The sequence below is a fragment of the Brachionichthys hirsutus genome, chromosome 14, assembly GCF_040956055.1.
Source record: "Brachionichthys hirsutus isolate HB-005 chromosome 14, CSIRO-AGI_Bhir_v1, whole genome shotgun sequence".
In the NCBI taxonomy this organism is placed as follows: Eukaryota; Metazoa; Chordata; class Actinopteri; order Lophiiformes; family Brachionichthyidae; genus Brachionichthys; species Brachionichthys hirsutus.
Genome location: NC_090910.1, coordinates 8,765,616 through 8,786,913, shown reverse-complemented (window position 1 = coordinate 8,786,913; position 21,298 = coordinate 8,765,616). Strand labels below are relative to the sequence as shown.

The 21,298-nt window shown below is 43.3% G+C and overlaps 2 protein-coding genes across 2 annotated transcripts; one reads left to right on the top strand and one right to left on the bottom strand.

Moving 5' to 3' along the window:
• The first annotated feature begins 804 nt into the window (after nt 1-804).
• On the top strand, nt 805-10,619 carry plcd1a (phospholipase C, delta 1a). The gene is made up of 15 exons (XM_068747742.1): nt 805-904; nt 2,421-2,579; nt 5,068-5,296; nt 5,426-5,555; nt 5,677-5,905; nt 5,988-6,189; nt 7,024-7,168; nt 7,278-7,430; nt 7,787-7,957; nt 8,039-8,195; nt 8,264-8,380; nt 8,485-8,663; nt 9,070-9,205; nt 9,287-9,436; nt 9,560-10,619. The coding sequence occupies exons 1-15, from the start codon at nt 805-807 to the stop codon at nt 9,649-9,651; spliced, it is 2,349 nt and encodes a 782-aa protein (XP_068603843.1). The 3' UTR covers nt 9,652-10,619.
• Nucleotides 10,620-10,890: 271 nt separating this feature from the next.
• vill (villin-like) lies at nt 10,891-16,930 on the bottom strand. Its single transcript, XM_068747725.1, has 19 exons — nt 16,859-16,930; nt 16,677-16,751; nt 16,393-16,586; nt 15,947-16,055; nt 15,562-15,672; nt 15,097-15,302; nt 14,944-15,022; nt 14,748-14,846; nt 14,504-14,657; nt 13,886-13,986; nt 13,662-13,799; nt 13,394-13,552; nt 12,935-13,114; nt 12,680-12,825; nt 12,394-12,538; nt 12,015-12,203; nt 11,744-11,812; nt 11,264-11,590; nt 10,891-11,004 (listed from the first exon to the last, which is right to left on the bottom strand). The coding sequence occupies exons 1-19, from the start codon at nt 16,928-16,930 to the stop codon at nt 10,891-10,893; spliced, it is 2,667 nt and encodes an 888-aa protein (XP_068603826.1).
• Between the last annotated feature and the right edge of the window lie 4,368 nt (nt 16,931-21,298).

Sequence of the window (21,298 nt, the reverse complement as noted above, 5' to 3'; positions counted from 1 at the left end):
ATCCAGAATTGTTACTATTGTTCTGCCCATCTCAGCAATAGTCAAAAACATTCAAAAAGTTATTTGAAAGGGGGGTAAAGCAGAATAATCAATGGACTCCATGTTCAAATAGAGACAACAGCGAGTTGCTTCTTGCTTTCCTTTGATAAATATATTTAGTTTACTTGTCAAACCAGTGATACCATCACCATGATGATGATGATGATGATGATGATGCTGAATGACTTGAATACGATTTTATGTAAAAATAAAAAATAAAAACAACTCGGAACTTTCTGAAAATCAACCTTTGGAAAGAGTTTTCCAGTCAAACGCACCCCACCAGAGGGTGGCGCTGTTTCACAACTCCACGTGAAAAGATAAGATATGATCGATCGGGATTTAGGTTTATAGATTATAAATAGATATAAGTAGTCTGTGTGTCCTTAACAAAACTAAAACAGACGTATAAAGGTCGAAGTCTTTTTCTTTTTCATTATGGAATTAGGAAATTATTCCTGGAGGCTTCTTATTACTACACAACCCAGATTGTTGTTGTTTTGCTGACGTTTCCAAGTCAGAGTTCACATAACAAACCGGAATTAGATGTTCGAATGTAAATGAGCTGTAAAGACTGAAGGTAGAAGTAAATCAACGTATAAACCCGAGTGCGCACAGCTGTGGACGTTCACCGGGGGCATATAACACGTTAATAGAGACCCGCCCCGTGAAGGGGGGGCTCGACGCGGTGATCCACACCGAGCACAGTTTAAACACCGACTGGATATTTAATTTGTTCTAATCTTATTTTTTAATAACGCAACAATGTCTTGCTGGCGTAAAGGTCCAAAAAGGACTAAATCAGAGGAACTGGCTTTCCAGGAGCATATCAAAAAAGTTGCGCAGGAAAATGGAAGACGCCTCGGTAAGTGAGTCCCCCCCCCCCCCCCCAAAAAAAAACAATAATAAAAAAAAGGTTGCCGAAGTTTACGTTCCGAGCGAAAAGACGCCAAAACATAACTGCAGCGGCGCAAACATCTGGAGACCCGGTTGGCCTCTGCGTGCGCGTAAACGTGCAGGGTGACGGACGGGTCTGTCTGCCTGAAGCGTCGCATTCTTTAAATGACACGGTGACAAATGGAGGATGTCAAAAAAATTCTATAACGCGTTCTATAGGAGCAAACAAAGAGTTTTCTGAATCCCACTCAGGTGTGTCTTTGTACTTCGATGCTTCCGTTTTTTTGGTTAAACAACACAACAAAACACACAGTATGCTGGCTATGACGTCACAGTAAGAAGGAAATACAGCATTTTATTCCAGGCATCATGTGATAAAAGTGTAAAGCCTTTTAATTTTGAATTCATTTTTAACCGGCATGAGAAATCTTCTTGCATTGGCTTGTCTCACAGGGAAGTATTGAAGCATGTCATTTCATGATCAATCAAATCATGTCCAGCCTTGCATCTGAAACTCTGCAAAAAAGAACAAAGCAAAAGGAAACTCCCACGATATTCACATCATGTCTCACTTTTTAAGGTAAAATAAGGGAGGGGCTGAATTTAAATCGCCGTCACACACACACACACGTGTGGATTTTAGCAGCGGTGGCGTTGAAGCTTGGTCCAGGCCCCCCTCCCTGATGCTCATAAACGACCTCTGTTAGTCTGTGGTGTGATCTGGGGGTGAAAAATGCTTGCAATGCTGCGGCCCGACCCATGACCGTTACGCAGTCCGAGCTGAGCGATCCACAAAGGCCCGGTTTACTGAGAGGACCGAAACATTTTGATACTCCTCGACGTTATTAGCGTGCATTTAATAGCATTTCTAATCTGCACAGATGGAAGGAAACCTAAACACTGTCGTGTTAAAATCTTCCTGTGAAATTATAGATCAAGTCACACACACACACACACACACACACACACACACACACCCTTCTCAGGAAGACTTATTCAGCAGATTGCTTTAACTGGATGGGCACTGCCCGCCTGTTGAGTAATGTTGTATGACAGTTACGAGGCGACACATCAGCTGACCATCTTCAGATAGTTACAAACAAAATATGCTTCAAAATAAAATACTTGATACTGAAAAAATAAAAGATTGGGGGGGGGGGGGATGAATCTAATCGCTGCTGATGTGGAGCGGGTAAAAAGAAAACATGTTACCTAGACCTTCAACTGGGAGGAAGTGAGCGTTCAGAAGAAGGGTGCTTAATGTTGCATTGTGGGAAATGCAGTTGCAGCATTTCTGGACATCGCAGCCGCTACATCAAGATCATGCCTGTTACTATTTGAATGCCTCCTGTGAGTCACCGGTTTCTGATCCGAGCTCTCTTGGAGCACCCCTCTGAGAAAAGCGTAAATATTTAGAAACAATGTCCAATGCTGGAGTTAGTTTTTGTTTGTTTGTGACATTTCTCCTCTCTGTCCTCCTGCAGGTTTGGAGGGAGATGCGGATCTAAAGTTCCTTCTGATTGGCAGCGAGCTCATCAAGATTCGCTCGGTCGGATGGAAAAAGTCTCGCTTCTTCAAGTTGCAGGAAGACTACAAAACATTCTGGCACGAGTCCCACAAAACATTCTGGCGGAAGAACACATGTGAGTGTCATCGTTGACAGAGTTCCATGTGTTTCTTCTTATCACTTTCTACACGTAATGGTGGGAAAAATCCTTTTCCTGTGAGTTATTATTGTATTTGGGCTTTCTCATCTCCCTGTGTGCAGCGCTTCCTTTGGATCTCAACAATACACACACTACAAATCACACGAGTGGTCCGGTATATCGGGGAAGTGATGGTGATACAAAGACAAGCAGGAAAATACTGTCTGTGCGTGTCCATGTGAGGGAGGGAGATTACTTTCCTGTGGTTTCTGGTTCAGTGATCTGCTGTTCATGTCCCCTGGGCCTCTGGCAGCTTCCATATATCCCATCATGGCTGCTGCTTCCAGGCCTGATAACCCTGACCCGCCTGAAGCCTTAAACAAACACTGATAGGCAGAGCGGTTTGTCTTATAGTCCCCATACAGACACAGATACACACAGATGTGATATCTCATTTGTCAATGTGTTTTTTTTTAAAACAAGCCCAAACTTGCTCAGGGGGTGGGACTTGCCTTCCGAGGCATTTCCTTGTTTATGGAAATCAGCAAGCATTTTTTTAGTACTTTCCTGCGAGCTCTAGAAAACCACAAGTTAAGAGCGTGCGTGAGGACAGCAGTATTTTTTTTATGACTTTTTGCATGTGACTTAGTAGCCTTAGATCATTCTCCTTAACCAGGCTGCAAATTGATTGTTTGATTTGGTTTAATCTCTAATGATGATTTAAATTTTTAATCTGCTCTAGTTTGACTGATTAGCTACATTATCTCAGCTGCACATTGCTGGAGGCGCCACGTATGGACACGTCTCGTCATATTGGTCAAATCCAATTATATTTTGTAGATCCCCATCACAAAAATTCATCAAAATCTAGCAACAATGTGGGAAAATGTGGATAAAAGTTGGTCAAATGTGGATAATAATCACTTGATTCTCCATTTCCGCCTTAATTTATCATACTCATTGATTAGTATAACTAGCTTTTTTTGTAAGATGCAGCAAATGCACTGTGCTGTACATAACATGCTGTACATAAGTGCCAAAGTGCAGAAAGAAACAGTATGCAACTAGTGTGAGAACACAGTGGAGCGTTCAGCTGCAGAAGGGACAGATATTTCCTCCAGGAGGGAGAGGAGGCCATAAAGCAAGCTAAAGAAACAGAGACAAAGGGAGTTTTATGCCTGCTTTTTAATATGCTTTGCTCTTGAGATGTGGCTCCTGTAAATCATTTGCTGTTTTCTTCTGCACTCTACAACCATCAATTCTCTTGATAGCATTCACACACACACACACACACACACATAGTGAGGGTCAGGTCTGCTGATGACACAGGGATCTCACGACACACTCCTATCTTGTGAGTCAGTGTGCTAGATGTGATGTTAACAATCAGAGTCTTATCAGATCAGAGTTCCACTGAACAATAGTCATGTAAATCTTTAACAGATGTAGAGTTAGTGGTTATAATCTTTCATGCCTTGCTGAGTTTGATTTGTATGTAATTCCTCTTTATTTATTCTACTCCAGCTGAATGTTAGGCTTTAAGTTAAGATTAAAACAAGGCTGACATTTTCACTGGAACCCCCCCTCACCAACTACTGCAGAGTTTTACAAACAGCAGCATGAACTTTGTCTGGGCTGCACAATAATTTCATTGTGTGCAGAGGAATGCCAGCATGACACGGATGACATGACTTGAACATTGCGGATTCCCTGAAAATGTTCCAAAGTCGCCGCTCCTCTGCCGAGCTCCGTTTTAACGTGCAGATTAAACAAACCTCTTCTGCCGATTGCCTCCGAGGTATTTTGCTCAGCTGGCAGTCAGGTGAGCCTACAGCCGCCAAGCCTCGGGCGTGTTTCTCCAGGCCGCTCCCTCATTGTTGCTCTATTCTCATTGAGCATTCTGACCTTTAGATCCATCCTACCCATAGACAGTCTGTCATTACGGCTGGAACAATAGACACACTTCGTTCGGCTCTGCAGCTCCGGGACAGGAAGCGTAGAAACACTGTTTGCATCCCAGCTACAACAAGCCTGTGGCCTTTTGTTAAGAAGGGCGGTAGGTTTGCATGATTACATCATGCACGGCTGTGCATGTTCTTCCATGCATTGAGCCACACAGCAGCAGAGCCGGGCCCCCGATATATGGTGTTAGAAAGCACGCTGTTTGTTTCAGTTCAGTTTGGTACCGCCGGCAAAAACACAACCTAAAATGCAGCATGTATGAAGCCCGTCACTGTTTTTTATCAATCATCTTACGACTTTTAAGAGACGTTAGCTTCCAAACGGAAACAAATTCCTTCCTGTCGATAAGACTGTTTCTGCCACTTTGTGCTGTGGTGCTCATCAGGACAAAAATGTCTGCTGTCCCGAGATACCAATTTGTTCCTTCAATCCGCCGACTGATACAATTTAGTCACGCAAACAAGCCGCTGGTAGCATCTCTAGGCCGAACATTTCTGACAAGCCCCATCTTCCTCCCAAACAGTCTCCATTGATGAAGTTGATTCAGTACGAAAGGGCCGCCAGTCCGAGGGGCTCAACAAACACACCGAGCCTGCCGTTGAAGAGCAGTGCTTTTCCATCATCTTCAAGGGTCGCAGGAAAAATCTGGACCTGATGGCGTCCAATTTTGAGGCGGCAGATCAGTGGGTCAACGGCATCGACAAGATCCTCAACAAATTGCGTACCCTCAGCCGGCAGCAGAAGAGAGAGCAGTATCCATGACGAAAACCTTAACGAAACTGTCCTCTATATTCAGATGTAGAAAAGATCTGTATGTCTGCTTCATTTCATTTTTTGCACTTTGTTATAACGCAAGCACGATCCTTACATCTGAGCGTCAGCTGGATCATCAACTGCATGCGAAAAGCCGACAAGAACGGCGACAACGAGATGACCCTGAAAGAGCTGAAGCACTTCCTGCGACACATGAATATTGAAGTGGGCGACACGTATGCAGAGGAAATCTTTAAGGTGGGTTTTTCGGATTAATGCAATTCTGCTCGGCTATATTTTAGTGTTTCGTCCGCAAACGCGTTGCATGCCAAACTTAAAGTCCAGCATGTCTGTTTAATCGTGTGCCCGTGTTTCACAGAGATGCGACACGTCTAATTCAGGCTCGCTGGAGGGCTCAGAGATCAAACACTTCTACGATCTGCTGACGCATCGGGAGGAGATCGACGTGATTTACGGGAAGTACGCTGAAACAGAGGGTCAGATGAGCACCAGAGACCTGCTGAACTTCCTCCTGAGCGAACAGAGAGACCGGGCGTCCATGGAGGATGCGCTGAAGCTGATTGAAAAATACGAAGTGGATGAAGCTGGTAGGGCTAGCCCTGAAAGTCTTTTAGCACCATACGGTGGTGTTACCGGCGTCTTCATCATGTCTGTCTGTCTGTCTACCAGCAAAGCAGAAAAAGCGCATGACCAAAGACGGCTTCTTGATGTACCTGCACCAGGAGGACGGCTCCATCCTGAACCCGGCTCATAAAGAGGTGTACCAGGACATGCACCAGCCCCTCAACCATTACTTCATCTCCTCCTCACACAATACATACCTGATGGAGGACCAGCTCAGAGGACCCAGCAGCACAGAAGCCTACATAAAGTCAGTGCGTTCACCTACACAGCGTACTCAGTACCTGAAAGGTACTCGAGTTGACATAATCAGGGGGGGGGGGGTGTTCCAGAAAAGGCATATTTGCTCTCGTGCTCGGGTGCAAATGTATAATTGATTCCCTTGAGAAAACCATTTCTGCCCTGGTTTTTTTGAAATTCACAAAATGAATATCTCATTAATCCAGAAAAACAGACCAAGATTTAGTTTTTCAGGAAAACATCTGTTTTTCTGAGCTAAGGAGATGATTATCTTGCAAGCCTGAAAGAGAGGGCAGAGGTTTGTGTCACGCTTTTGTACTTCAGAGCAAAATCAGGACCGACACACACATTGTGTCACTCTAAAAAACTATTTATATATATAGTATATATAGTCAGATTAGACAAATATAGACTATACTTGTTATACTTGTTGTTATGCTGTGACAGTGTGATTTTATTTTAATGGATCACAATGACTATATCAAATGTTTCTCGTGATTCCAGACTCAAAGCTAATCTTGTATCACATGTGGCTGCAGTGACACGGATCTGATGGGGGGAACCCAGCATATTGTTCCGCGGGCAGTTTTGAGATGTAAAACCTGCATATCAAACATCTTCTGTAAATTAATCATGGGGAAAGAAAACCATGACTGTTTCCCCTTGGGCTCGTTCACATCAGCCCTCCAGCGATCTGACTATTGCACCCGGGCTCATTGTGTTGGTGATGGTTGTGCAGTTACATGCCTGAATTTAAATGAGTAGCAAATAAAATGCTGCCGTGCTCCCTCGCCTTTTTTGTTTCCCAGGTTTGTATTAAGCATTTTTTTTTTTAATCTTGCAGAGCACTGATGAAGAGCTGCCGCTGTGTGGAACTGGACTGTTGGGACGGGGCTAACGGCGAGCCTGTTATTTACCACGGCTACACGCTCACATCCAAAGTCACCTTCAGAGACGTCATTAAAGTCATCAAGGAGTACGCGTTCAAAGTACGCGGGATATCGCATCACAGGATTACATTTAATTTCCTGTCTGTTCGTTCTCAGTCGCACGGATGTGGCCTGAGCATCGCTTTCCTTTCCTTCTCTTCTTTACCAGACGTCTGACTACCCCGTCATCCTCTCCCTGGAGAATCACTGCACGGTGGAGCAGCAGAAGCTCATGGCACATCACCTGATCTCCATCCTGGGGGATGCGCTGGTCAGGAAACCTCTGGGGGACGCCATGCCCACCGACTTCCCCTCACCTGAGGTGTGTGTGCCCTTTCATTTTCACTTCCCTGGTCACCTTAACTTGATTATTATATTTATAATGAAATTACATGATAGCACCAACCTCATTATGTGAGGAATAAATTACCGATGCAATCAATCCCCCCCCCTTCCCTCTTTTATTACTGCGGCCTGGGTTTATGAGTGCTTGGTGAGCAGCTGTTTATTAACTAATAACAAAAGATTACGCGCGTGGGACGACACTTTCGACAGGCGAGGTTGTTGATCGGAGAGATTTAAGGTGTTGACTTAAATGTGCCACATTAAGTGTGCAGTCCTTACCTTGAGTTTTATTTCTACAAATTCAATAGCAACACATTTTGTTTGTTTGTTCAGGAGCTGAAGGGTAGGTTCCTCATCAAGGGAAAGCGACTGAACAAACTGGACGCTGCCTTTAACAGCAACAACAACACTATCAACAACACCATCGAGGAAGGCACCGTGTCCGAGGAGGATGAGGCCGCAGAGGCAGACGTAAAGGAGAACAGCCAAAAAGCAAAACCAAAGGTGCGCCGAGCGCTCTTTGCTCACTTGCGATTGCTTTCGACAAATAGCGAGGGTAACTGGCGCCCGCTCCTCTTCCTTTAGAAATCGAAAATCAAACTTGCCAAAGAGCTCTCAGACGTCGTCATCTACTGCAAGAGCGTCCATTTCAACGGCTTTGAACACGCCAAGGACAGCCAGTCCTTCTATGAGATGTCCTCCTTCAAGGAGAGCAAAGCCTTCAACCTGGCAGACACTTCAGGTAAACATCACGCTAAGCAGGGTTGTTGTTTTTCCATCTCGTTGAAGTGTGTGAATGTGTTCTTGTAGCTACTGCTTACATCCATCACAACATGGACAAACTCAGTCGGATCTACCCGGCTGGCTCCAGGACTGATTCCTCAAACTACAACCCAGTGCCCATGTGGAACGTTGGCTGTCAAATAGGTACTACTGATTCGTCCATGCAGTAATCCAACCAGTGTTGCTGAACAGCACAAATAGCAGAGTAATGGATTCACTCCGTTTGCCTTCCACGGTTTGCTTTTTAGTGGCGTTGAACTTCCAGACTCCCCACAAGGAGATGCATCTAAACCAGGGTCGATTTCTGACAAACGGTTTCTCCGGCTACATCTTGAAACCAGAATATCTGCAAAGTCCGTCCTCCCAGTTTGATCCCGGCACGTTAACCAAAGGGCCCTGGCTGCAGAAGAAGGTCTTTCATGTCATGGTGAGATTTATTTTTGATTAAAAAAAACAGCTACTAGAAATATTTGTTCTCCCTGTAGGGCTATTTTCAATACCGATAAAATATTTGCAAAAGGCAAGTTTCCTGAGTTGTTTCAAGTCTACAAGCTTGGTTTCTCCTTAAATGCATTTGTTGGCAATGCTTGTCTATGAGCTGGATGATGCAAAACTGCTTACAGGAGTGAGTTCCATATGTTGTGTGCTTAAAAAAAACTACCACAAATCCACACCAGCTCGACAGCGCTACTAGTGGTGAAGAAAATCCACTGCATGTTATTTTTTTATTTGCATGTTAACGATACATTTCTGATTACTCTCAATCCTGTAGGCATGTTTTTATGTATATTTATGTTCTGTAATGCTTTCTGTTTTCTATTCCAATTGAAAAGGTCATTTCAGCTCAGCAGTTACCAAAAATCAACCAGGACAAACAAAACTCCATCGTCGACCCTCTGGTGAGAGTCGAGCTTTACGGTGTCCCAGCAGACAATGCCATCAAGGAGACACACTACATTGAAAACAACGGTGAGTATTAGTGTATGTATATATATATATATATATATATATATATATGGCACAATAGTACATAACAATCCTTCCCTGCAGGGTTCAACCCAATGTGGAACGAGCGATTCCAGTTTGATATCCATGTCCCAGAGCTGGTCATGGTGCGGTTCGTGGTGGAGGACTATGACTCAACATCCCAGAATGATCTCGTCGGGCATTATTGTCTACCACTCACCAGTGCACAGAACGGTGTGTGAATTTTCACATTTTGACTTCAGCGCGTTCCATTTGTTAATGCGCAAATATATGATGGGATGTTAACTTTGCTTTGCTGACAAAAGGCAAAACTCACTTCCTTCCCTTTTTTCTCAGGATACCGACACATCCCGCTTCTCACGAAAAGAGGAGACGTCATCTGCTCAGCCGGACTGTTTGTGCATCTCATGCTCGTCGATGCAGAGTAGCCTCGGATAAACGCACCAGCCGCCACATTTTCAGAGGACTCGAAAGGAAATTTGATCACATTTAAAGCAAAATTCTCTCACGTTCCTTAGGGGGGGGGGTTTTCTTTATTTTTTTTTAAGAAAAGAGAATGTGTCATCTGCGGCTGCTGACTCACTGTTGCCTTTGTGACACTTTCCTGTTGTAATTTTAGCTTTTTAAAGGAGTTTGGTGCAGAATGTCTCTGTGGTGGCAAAGAAATTACGATTAAGCTGTGTCAGAACTAATCTAAGCAAAGTCATCAAATTATTGATGCCATACTGGAAAGACTTTTAGTCATTAGAAGAGGAGGGTGTGGATTACAACAGAATGATGTGTAAATATGAATAACTGTATTATTAATAACAACAACAATAATACTGATAATAAATAAATAATAAGTATACAGTATAATAAATATTTTTTATATTTCCCTTTGGTATCATACAAACAGTATCATTGCTCACGGGAACAATAAGTTGTATTTATTTATCACGCAACACAAGAAGTTAACTTTACGCAGTATTTAAATACTTCCAACTAGTACAAGCCATTATCTACATTTTTTTCTGTTCAATGCTGTAATTGTATTATTCCCATTGAGAGAGAGTTCCAGTGTGTCTGAATGCAAGCATGTAAGCATCCGTTCATTTTGAAATCAGACAGTCCTGTAAAGATGACTGCTCCACAAGCTTTGACTGTGTTTTTATTATGACGAGCATATTGATTGTGTCCCATGTGAAGCTGCTCTGAACCATATTTAATTGCATCAAGTGTTAAGCGCCAACCAAATCCTGAGTTAAAAAAAAAAAAAAAATCATTCCTTACTTTTATTTTGCAATCCCTGACGTAGTACAAAACGTTTTTGGCACTTAACTGCAATTGCACCTCTCAAATAAAACCAGCAGAGTCTCCTGATAGAAGCTTTTCATGTGTTTCCCCATAATAGAACAGCAATCAAAAAATAACGTGGATGTAAAATCATGCCTTTAATGTGTAATTAACTGTAATAATAAGGCAATTCTAGTCAAGATGTTAAATTACCACAACTTTGGTGGTTGATAAAAAAAAAAGAATCCAGTAACATTTACGTGAAATGATCAAGGCCAATCCAATCTGTCTTCGCACCAGCTAAAAGGCTGCTTTAATTTGCTGTTTTTTTAGAATTTGTACAAATGCAAATCATTTGTTACAGGTTATGCAACGGTTCGGTGAACGTTCATTTAGAACAGTCCCGCTTTTTTCTTCAAGTCGGTCTGCCTCCACTTCGGCAGGCGCCGGAAGTCTGCCCGACAGGTGCCGAGAAGGTTCTCAAAATCAGCATCAGACAGGCGGTCCTGAAATCAGACAGAAAACAGTCAGTGTGCCCTCTACTGAAGGTTTCTAGTACTGCATCAGGACACACACACATCATGTTTGGCCCCTCCCACTGAATCACAGTCACGTGGCCTTATGAGATCATAGGATTCTTGGCAGGTGCAAAGTCCCACCCACACCCTTGCTCAAATAAAATCAAGACACCCAGACTGAAACTAAAATCAACTGCAAAAGAAACACAGCAAATGTACGTAATCCTTATTTTTACTCCATACCCACCTCTCTCTGGGAGGAGTCCACGCCTTTCGGCAGTTCACCGGGAGACTTGTTAATGAGGAGTTCTGGGTTCAGATGCGTTCCAGTTCCGCCGGTAGAGGGGGATGCAAACCCACCGGCCGGGGATGATGGAGTGACGCTAGAGGAGGGTCCCAGGCGTGCGGATGCAGGTTTCTGGGTAGAAGGGCTAGTGGGAGTAGAGGGTTTAGGGGACTGATAAATTCCATGGACCCTGTAGAGAGGAGGGGAGCTAACGGGGCTTCCTGGAGCCTCATAACTTCCCCCTCCCATCCCAACAGCACTTTTATTGAGTTGAGAATTCCTGAGATCCTGAAGACAAAGAAAAACCGGCGTGTGAAAAAAAAAATGTTTTGCCCAACATAAAATAAAAATCTGATTAGTGACATAACAAGTACTACGCATCACATGAGCATCTGGGACAGTACAATTAAGTGTTAGTATTAATTACAGTCAATCACTTACTACAGTGATCGGTGAGACAGATGCTGCGCCGCTCAGCTTTTTTTTCATCTCCTCATAGGAGTTGCCTCCCTGTTGAGAAGAATCATGTAAGCCAAGACTGGAAAAGAAAATTAGCTATCATGCAGGGTTGTCTTCAATCCATCAATCAATCCACAAAAATCATCCACAAGACCGTGTGTTCTCTTTTAGGTTGCACAAGATCAGTCTGATCGCGTCAAACACAGCAAAGGGCCTCTCAAGTGAGACCAAACGGGGCTTTCAACAGACTCACGCTCCACTTGTGAGGATCCCACGCATTGAACCATCCAGTGAAGGTGAGCGGCTCGTAGCCCTGTTTGACAACGATGACTGGAGTGTCGGCGTCACGGCCCGCCGGGTGCGTCTGGAGGTATTCTTTGGCGCAATTCCACGACTCCTTGGTCTCGTATTGGTTGGCTAAGTTTCCAACCCACAAGAAAACCTGAGGTTGGATTTGGAATAAAAAGGAAACATTTGTTCCAGACAACCCAGAGGTGGAATATGAATATTTAATCATGCGTGCTACTTCATTATAGGTTTATAGATCTTAAATCAGTGCTAACTGACTGCTGAATCAGGCCTTTTAATGTTCCCGCTTGCTTCATCAGATTTCAGCACCTTTGACCTCTCACCTCCTCCCAGGTGTCCAACAGCATGATGTCCTCCTCGTCCAGGTCGCTCTGAGCAAAGTTGTCCACCTCGGTCATCTTAAACACGCCCGTCTGATTGGAGCATTCAAACAGGCGGGGACTATGAGGAGGCTCCTCCCGCTGCAGTCTGGAACAACAGCGTTCTCTTTTACCCTCACATTAACGGAAAAATATGCCCCACCCTGCAGGCGGGTGGGGTGCAAGCTATAATTCGCTTGATGACCTCGACTGTATCATAAAGTCCGTGTTGCTTGCTGTCTGCGTTTACCTGTTGTCGCTGGCATAGGGGGCCTTCCCTCCCAGAGCTACCCAGAATTCAGCTGGCTCCTGGCCCTCCATCGCCACCTGCTTGTCTTGCTTGGACAGCACATCGGACATCGCTCTACCCATCACCCTCTCGTCCCCGTTGCAGCCCTGGACACGGAGCGGACGTCAAAGAAAAAATGAAGGAGGCAAAAAAAATAAATGCATCTTATGGATTTCTGCAGCTCGTCACGCTGCTCCAGAACAAAAAGGACGTTACCTTTCCGTACCACAGGTAACATGTCCGGTCAGTCTTGAGCAGGAACACATCGTTGGTGTTCAGGGACGAGGCCCTCGCCAGAACCTCTGTGGCCTTGGTGTTCAGCTCACTCGTCCCTCTCACCTGGAACAGCCTGTCGCCTCCGTCAGGGTTGACCACACCCGGTCGGCCCGTACCACCCTGAAGGCAAATAAGCACAAAGCATGCATGCAGAGATTTGCACACACACACACACACACACAGATCTGCTAAATAAGCAGCTTTGTGCAACCTTTGATTTTCTTCTTCCCGACTATAATTTGCTGTATTTTCTGCACAAGAACTAAATCCTGATCTTATTGTTTCACTGTTATATTTACTCTCGCGTTCCCTCAAATACACAAGCAAGACACGGACCTGTAACTTGCGTTTGAGCATTTGTAACCCAAAGCAAACAGTTTTCATCGTGCCAAAGCTCACCTCGAAGATGATGAGCTTTCCTTTGAAAATAGCCAGAAAGTGGCGAGGCTCCTTCCCCATGACCACCCGGACCTGAACCGGGGCGCCGTTGTACTTGTTGTCAACATTGACAGCCTGATATGCGCAAGCTGTGATCTCATCTATGGTGGCGTGACGGCCCTGCATGGTGGAAAACACGAGGTCGATGGAGTCTAACAAACCTTTTTTTTTTTTTTGCATCGTTTGAGAAAGAAGATGAGCTAAAAACAAAATCTCTGATACCACTGACCTGCCACATGTAGAGTATGTACTGCTGCTGGCCTGAGCGTTGATAGGTGTACAGCACCAGGTAGCAGTCTCCTCCATAAAACTGTCCATAGGTTTTTGGGTTTACTTCAGCCAGCTCCAAGTTCTCTATTCGCCACACCTGAGACGGAGAAAATTAAAGACCGTATAAAGGAAGATTCATGCTTTTCCTCTCTCGATATAGACGATAACACTGATAACGGATACCTGAACATCTCCAGAGGCATCATCCACCATGCGCTGCTGAGCTGCCAGTTCAGGACGTGCATGGAGCTGCATCACATCAAACTTCTCCATGTCAATCTTTGCTGCATGGACACCCACATTAATAGTGTTAGAAATAATCACTTGAACTCGCTAATAAATCCTTTATTACCTAATTATGAAAGAAAACCAGTGAAAATAACAATTTAATCTGAGCCTAAATTATCAAAATTATTACTAGCTAATATTATTATTATTATTAATAATAATAATAATAATAATAATAATACTGCTTTTATTTTCTCTGGAATTACTTTATCTGGTCTAGTTTTGTTTCTTGCATGTGGAACTAATGCATATGCTGCGCAACAACAAATAAAGTATCTTCAAATCCTCTCATTCTCTATAGTCACGATGGCTTTTTCACCCAAAGCATCATATTTAACTAAGATTGGACACTTTGTGCCTCTTATGTACATAGCGCGGTTATAATAATATTCACAAATAGGCATTTCTTTAGTATAATATCAATAAGTGGGAATAAGTAGAGAGTCTAAGAACATTTTCTTTTCTTGCCATCTGAGTCAAATGTGAATTATTGGCAGGCTATGTGGCGGTCACCTATTTTTCCCAGGCTGTAGGTGGAACCCAGACCCTGAGTTTGCCCTTTGTCGGTCCAGCTTCTGAACAAGTGCTTGAACATTGATGACTCTCCTCCCTCAGCCATCACCTCCACACTGGTGCTGGATGGGTAGTTTTTGGCTTTGATATAACCCTGGCAGAGAAACGGGAGCATCTTTCATGGTGCTGATAAATGTGTGACTTGTAAATTGAATAGCAAAGGAGATTTATTCAGTAAACCAACCACGGCTCTGTTGAGAGCTTCCCGCCGCTCCTCCTTGGAGGCCCGCTTGCCTTTCCACACCATCACACTGGAGCCCCTTTGGTCCGCGATGTAACAGTCCTGACAGCGAGACGAAGACAACGAACAACAATTAGAGGGCTTATGGCCTTTAATAAAAGCGTCTAAGCAGGATGTTAGAGGAGTAAAGGACAATTACAGAGGAGTGCAGCAGATCTTGCGTTAGCGGCTGCGTGGCCACCTCCTGAACGACCAGATTCCCAGAGTTTTCAAACACGCTGAGGAGAAACGGAGAGATTTTATTCAATGGCCAAATAATTCCCAGTGAGACGCATCAAGCTAAAGTCCCCACTGGTAGAGTCTGACGCTGGCATTCTGCGGCCCGTCAGGTTGGTCATCAGAAGTGGCCTCCTTCAGAGGCCCGCTCCTCTGGCCGAGCACCGCCGCCATGGCCTTCATCAGCTCCGGAGACTCCTTCTCATTTGCTCCTTCTACAACACCGATCTGAGCTCGGCCTCCTCGCTCCCGGTCACGAATGTCCTGGGCCAATAACACGGCCTGCAAAACAGGGAGGGGGGGGGGTTATTGTGTCAAAGTAACTCAAGACTTCAGTTGAGTTCGATGTGAATATACAATGAATGAAATTTGTTTCTGCGTTGCTGCTTCTCAGATTGAAATGATCAACTTTGAATCGCTGCACTGATCTGGTTAACATGGTGCTAATGCAACATACAACAATGTAATTAACTATTTAAATTCTGCATTCCTCACCGTCTTTCCTCACTTAAATACAAGCACATTCAGAATAGAATTTCACCTTGAGCTTCTCTCTCCTGTTGCTCTGGGGGCCGTTCCACTGCACAATGGCTTTCCCCATGTCCAGCAGGAATATATCTCCAGTGTTAAAGCTGTCCCATGACACCTCCACCTGTTCATGAAGGGCCATGGAGTTATTGGATATTTCATTATTAAATTTTGCAGCCATAAAACCGATAAAAATGTTTCCCTCAAACAAACACTGCTAACATGAGGAAATATCAGTTTACACCTGCTTTGACAGCGCCGGCAACGAGCACGCTATAATGTGTTTAAAAGGGTAGGGCCAGCAGAGATTGCAGCGCGGCTGTGATATCTGCAGTGGGAGTTGTTGGACGGACAGCATTAACGCCTAATCACAGCTCTTTGTATTCCACGCTGCATACCTCCGATGCTGTGACGTGCTTTCTCCCTTTGACGTGCAGCAATCGCAGGACGTTGTAGAAGTTTGTGTCGACGTGGTGAAAACCTGAGGCCACCCCACCCTTCTTGTAGCTGTGGAGAGAGGATCGGTGTATACTCGAGCAAAGTTCAAGTGCAATAAAACACAGAGGAACGCAAGAGCAGCTGATGGCGCTTTTTTTTTGGTTTGGAAAATGTGCCTTTAATGGTAGAGCAAAAGCATAAAATGTTAGATGTTGCAGAACTGGGCAGGAGAAAATGTTGTTTTTCCTTTGACAACTTTATTGCATATTAATTACATGTATGGGGATTAGTGTTGTAAAATCTGTCTCAGAAAGATCACAGTGTAAGTCTATGAGAGAAAGAGAAACTCCCTTAATTCGGTGTTTGCCTTTTCTACTCAACATTGCGCCCCATTTGTTTGACTCACATGAGGCCGTTTTTGAAGTAGCTCCTAAACCGAGGTGACTCGTTACCCTGCACCTCCCTGTGCTGGACTGGAGTTCCCCCCAAGTACTCGTCCAGCTGGGTGACGTAGATGGCAGCTGCACCTTGCTCATCCTGGGAGGAAGCTTTTCCTATCCAGTAGTGGACGTCAGGCGACGGCCCTTTGTTCTGGCTTATCTGGTGAGAATGCAAAGAGAGAGAGACATAGATGGAAGACGGACGCTTCCACAGGGACATGCATGAATTACAGGCTTTTACCGTCCTCACATAAAGAACAACATAACAGTCTCCTTCGAAAAAGTTCCCAAAGGCTTTGGCTGGAACAGGCGCCATCTGCAAATTCTGGAAGAGATTGAAAAAAATGCAGGTGAGTTATGATTTCAAGCATCCTAGATCAAACCAGTGTGGCCAGTAAAGCCCACGCATCCCATGCGCAATGGCTGACTTACATTGATGGTCCATATCTGCAGGCCTGGCTTTTTGCTGACGTTTCTGAACGCGTCTTGACTGTCATCGCTCATTCTGTCGAACTGAGAAAATGACAGGACAAGACACACAGCTCATCTTTTGCTGTGTCCAAATAAGCATATTCACACAATCTAGTTTTATTGATAAGGTCAACATAAAACATGTTGGCCTTACAATATTTACAGTCATATTTATTTATTTATTTTCATTAAAAAGCCAGCTTGAGCAAAAATTCTACAGACACATGAAAAACAATCCAACACTATGTTAAACTTTAATTATACACAAAAAAATATTTGCATCAATAATTAATATGTTTGTTTTGTCTTACTCAACGAAGATTTAAAAACAGGATAATAATAATAATACATTTTACAATTTTACATTGTCACATCTTTTTCAATGCAACTGCATGGACATGAAAACACCAACCCCCCCCCCCCCCCCCCTTCAAACAATGTTCTTGTTCACACATACAGCAGATGCGGAGCATCATGTTTCATTACCCGCTCTCTTTTAGCTCTCATTTTTGTTCTCCGCCAGCTGCCTCAGAGTACACTTGTTACAACCTTAGATACCACATAAAAAAACCTCACATATTCAATTACAACTCCAAAGTACTTCAACGGAGAGACGCTGTCATTTTGAAGCCTCTTATCACTAATCCTTACAAGTTCCCGATCTTTCCACTGGAAACAGCTGTCTCTGACATAACAAGTGAACCTTTTCAAAAGATTGAATCTCTGACAGTCATGCATCCCTAATCCCTCTAATGAGTGTCAGGCCGGCTCCAAAGCGGCATCCAAGTTCTGCAATCAGCGATGCTTAAACCGCTTCTTGACTAAAGCCATCAAAAACAACAGCACTGATAAATAAACACGCATTATCACCAGCCGAGCCAAGAATACCGGCTTAGTGGTGACACTGGTTTTGCTGACATAATATCATGAAACTATACAGGATATAAGCACCACACATTCATGTAGCTGAGGTTATTCTGAAGGGAAATAAACCAGTTATGATTTGTGGATGATATATATATATATATAAATGTCTTAGAGGCAATGATTTATCAATGAGTGCCGGTGAGATAGGTCTGGTCACCTGTGCTGTGATAAACCACACCTATTATTTATAATGTCATGACTTTGGAATTCTGGCAATCAGATAAAAAGGTGAGGCCTGCAGAGCAAACATAACGAAGGGTTGACATTCAAATTAAGTGATTATGACTCGGGCTTGGGAGTTGCAAAAACCTTCCCCTTTGTTTTTGTTTGTTTTGAGTCTGTGGTGGGCAGAGAGGCTAATTTATATCCCAGTCATTATTTCACACACACACGCACACACATACCTGACGTTTGTTGCTTATTAACCTTAATAGGTTATAGCAGGCATAAACAAATCACTGTTTATGCCTGCTTTCAACGGTCTGACATATGAAATAAAATGTTAGAATTAAAATAGTAATAATCATTGCATCAGTTTATGGCTCACCTGTCTCCATGAGTTTGATATGTGAATATCTAGACATGGGATTTAAGCCGTTTAATCATGTCTATTATTCCCTTCAAATCATTGATGTCAGGCGTTACATCATAAACTGTCTCACTTCCTGTCATTCATTTTAAAGTATTGCTTTTCATCAATATGTTTTCCCCATTTCATCTCCCCATTGTGGATTTAAAAGGATTGATCGATCCAGGGCTCTGCAAATCTGATCCCGCTCAAAGTCAATGAAAAAAGAGATGAACAAACAAGATCTGAAAAGATTGAAGAAAAGCCTTGCTTTTATTATTGTGACAGGAAAGACTGGTTCCCCGTTAATCGTGGAGCTGCGTTTAAACAATGAGCTCTGTTGATGCTTTCAATTTGTTTCTCTCCGTTTGAGGACAGAATGGTCGAGGGTTTAAAACAGCACAGAAATTATGTATGTGGGAGGACTCGTTTACGACAAATGATTTAGGATGAATGATAAATACTGCCATGACTCAGATATAAGAAAAAGAGAGATATCATAGTGATCTGAAGAAATATGGCACCAAACTAAAAGTCTGTAAAATGTCTTACCTTGTTTTGAGTCTGGCGGAAGGATGGCCGGGGCGTCTCCTGCGAGTTGTGGAAGGAGATTAGTGGCGATGATGTCTTTACACAAGACAGAAACGCTGCTTTTTAGCTCCGTGTGTGGACTGGAGTGTGTGTGGCAGAGAGAGTCGGGTGTATTTGTCTCCGCACCCTGGCATGAACACACCTGCAATTTCCTGGGTCGATATTTACAGTGCAAAGACCTTAAATACGCCTCCGCCTGCATTGTTTCCAGGTCCTCTCAAAAAAAAAAAAAGGTAAAGAGATGGAGCTTCTGGATTGTTTTACAAATGATTGAGGCCCGCGTAGTGAAGATCTTTGCAGAGTCATACTTCCTGGACGGTGATGGGCTCAAGCCTCACTTTGTGCTTTAAGTGCCCTTCCGGCAGCACAAACAAGCATCACAGGGGTCTCTTGACACTAATTTCACCACTGTTATAACGAGTAGGATGAGGGAATTGAACTCACGCTGAAATCAGCGGTACAGGAAAGGAATCATGCGCTCTCTGAGGCTGAGTCACCGATCTGTAGGAGGAACGCTTGACATTGTTGAACCTGTGCAGAGCTGGACTCTGAGACGGCAGCGACAGCTTGCATTCACATCTGGAGAAACCGTCCTTCCTAATTTAATGTTTTTGACTCTGTACCTGATGGGTCAAAAGTACTGTGGCTAGACTGGGTTGTAGGATAGGGAGTACCAAGAGTATGTGCAATACTGTTTATGTGCAATCATGAGGTTGGACTAATATTTTACCAAGAGACTGTGCAATACTGAATGTACACAGTTATGTGGTTGATGTAGTATTTTTGCTGGGGAGTTGTGCAATACTGTAATAGGTGCTGTATTTTTGGTTGAACTTGACAGGCATTGTGTCAGACTTTTTCATGGGAGTTGGTGTTGGTTCTTTTAAATGTAAAAAGAAGCAACACCATGTATAAATGAGTTTCCTCATAGTACCTGACCTGACCTAAAGAAAAAGAGACAACAGTGGTGGGCGAGTTGAATTTACCGCTAAGCACAAAGCTTGAGATCAAATCTCAACACTAACGTTAAGTCCCAAATCTGTCAATCAAAACATTTCCAAACTGGATGAACAATCTGTCAGCTTTTCTTCTTCCATGTGAATCGTTAACGAGGCTTCCTGTTGTTTTCTGCTGAGGGATTCATCAATTAGAATTGTCTTTGTCTGCTCGAGTTCAAACAATCCCCGTAAGAGACTCCAAAAACCAGATTTTTATGTAACTAACCCGGTTTTCAAATTGAAAAGCTCAAATTTTTCTTACCTTTGACCACAGCTTTTCATGTTTCAATTCCATCCTGGCTGCCATTAATAAAATAAGATATTTTCACCAGTGTGGTGAACCTCAGTCTTCACATATCCGAGGAAAAAGTGTAAAACCAGGAGAGGAAAAAAACCCCACAGGAACTCCTCAGACTTAAACAATGTGCTCTGTAATGCCTAATCCACCGCTGCAAAGTGGCTGCTACGTAAGCGGAAGCTAAAAGTTCACATCCAGACATCACATGAAGCTGAACTCTCTGTTGCTCATTAACTCGTTTATTACCCTATAATTAATATGCCTGCTGATCATAAAACTACAGAAAACTGCACTTGAGTCTTTTGTCAAAGAAGCCAGAAGAGACTGCCTGTTTAAATACAAGATTAAAGCATTCTTAAATAAGGCATCAGATTAGGGAAAGAAAACGCATTTACACTTTCTTACAATTTGTAATGCAGTTACGATTTTGTGAAACTGCAATTTTTTCAGGACACTTTGAGGATCTTTATTCCATTTTAGACACATTTCAGTGCCAACCGAACAAAACCTTGATTTCTTCCGGTGATGCAGGTTAGGGGTAAGCTGTTGTAATAACAGTTGTATAACAGTTTAGCATAAAAAATAACACCCTTCTATGTCCTTGAAAGGTGCATCTGAATTACTTAACAATGTGAGGCAGCAGAAACAAGCTGTCAATTATTCTGTATTTACACATCATTTTTAATTTGATATAGATTAAATTTGCTTGGTAACAGATTACAGATCAAGCAGATGTGCGGTTGTATGTTTAACAAACTGATTTTAGCTCTGGTTTTGGCCTCCGCCAGCTCCACTGCTGCTAATTAACATAAAATATTAATTATAGCAGCTTTATGGTGTTGTTTTGTATTCATTGCACCATGATTCAAACTGACAGTGTGCAAACTTGCAACTTTAATAATGTTGTACAGTACAATTTCAACAGCAGTCTTTACAATGAACCAAACCCACATTTCCCCTATAAATGGAATTTTATGTAATCTAAGATAATTCTTATGAGCTCCTCAACGGTTTAACAT

Excerpts from the sequence above, each read along its gene's own strand:
- vill (XM_068747725.1), bottom strand. The coding sequence starts at position 16,930 with ATGAGCGATGACAGTCAAGACGCGTTCAGAAACGTCAGCAAAAAGCCA. Across the intron at positions 14,847-14,943 it reads AAGATCTGCTGCACTCCTCT|GACTGTTACATCGCGGACCA; the intron begins GTAATTGTCCTT and ends TCTCGCTGTCAG. Across the intron at positions 11,813-12,014 it reads GGGATCCTCACAAGTGGAGC|GGAGGCAACTCCTATGAGGA; the intron begins GTGAGTCTGTTG and ends TCTTCTCAACAG.
- plcd1a (XM_068747742.1), top strand. The coding sequence starts at position 805 with ATGTCTTGCTGGCGTAAAGGTCCAAAAAGGACTAAATCAGAGGAACTG. Across the intron at positions 2,580-5,067 it reads ATTCTGGCGGAAGAACACAT|TCTCCATTGATGAAGTTGAT; the intron begins GTGAGTGTCATC and ends CCTCCCAAACAG. Across the intron at positions 5,556-5,676 it reads ATGCAGAGGAAATCTTTAAG|AGATGCGACACGTCTAATTC; the intron begins GTGGGTTTTTCG and ends CGTGTTTCACAG.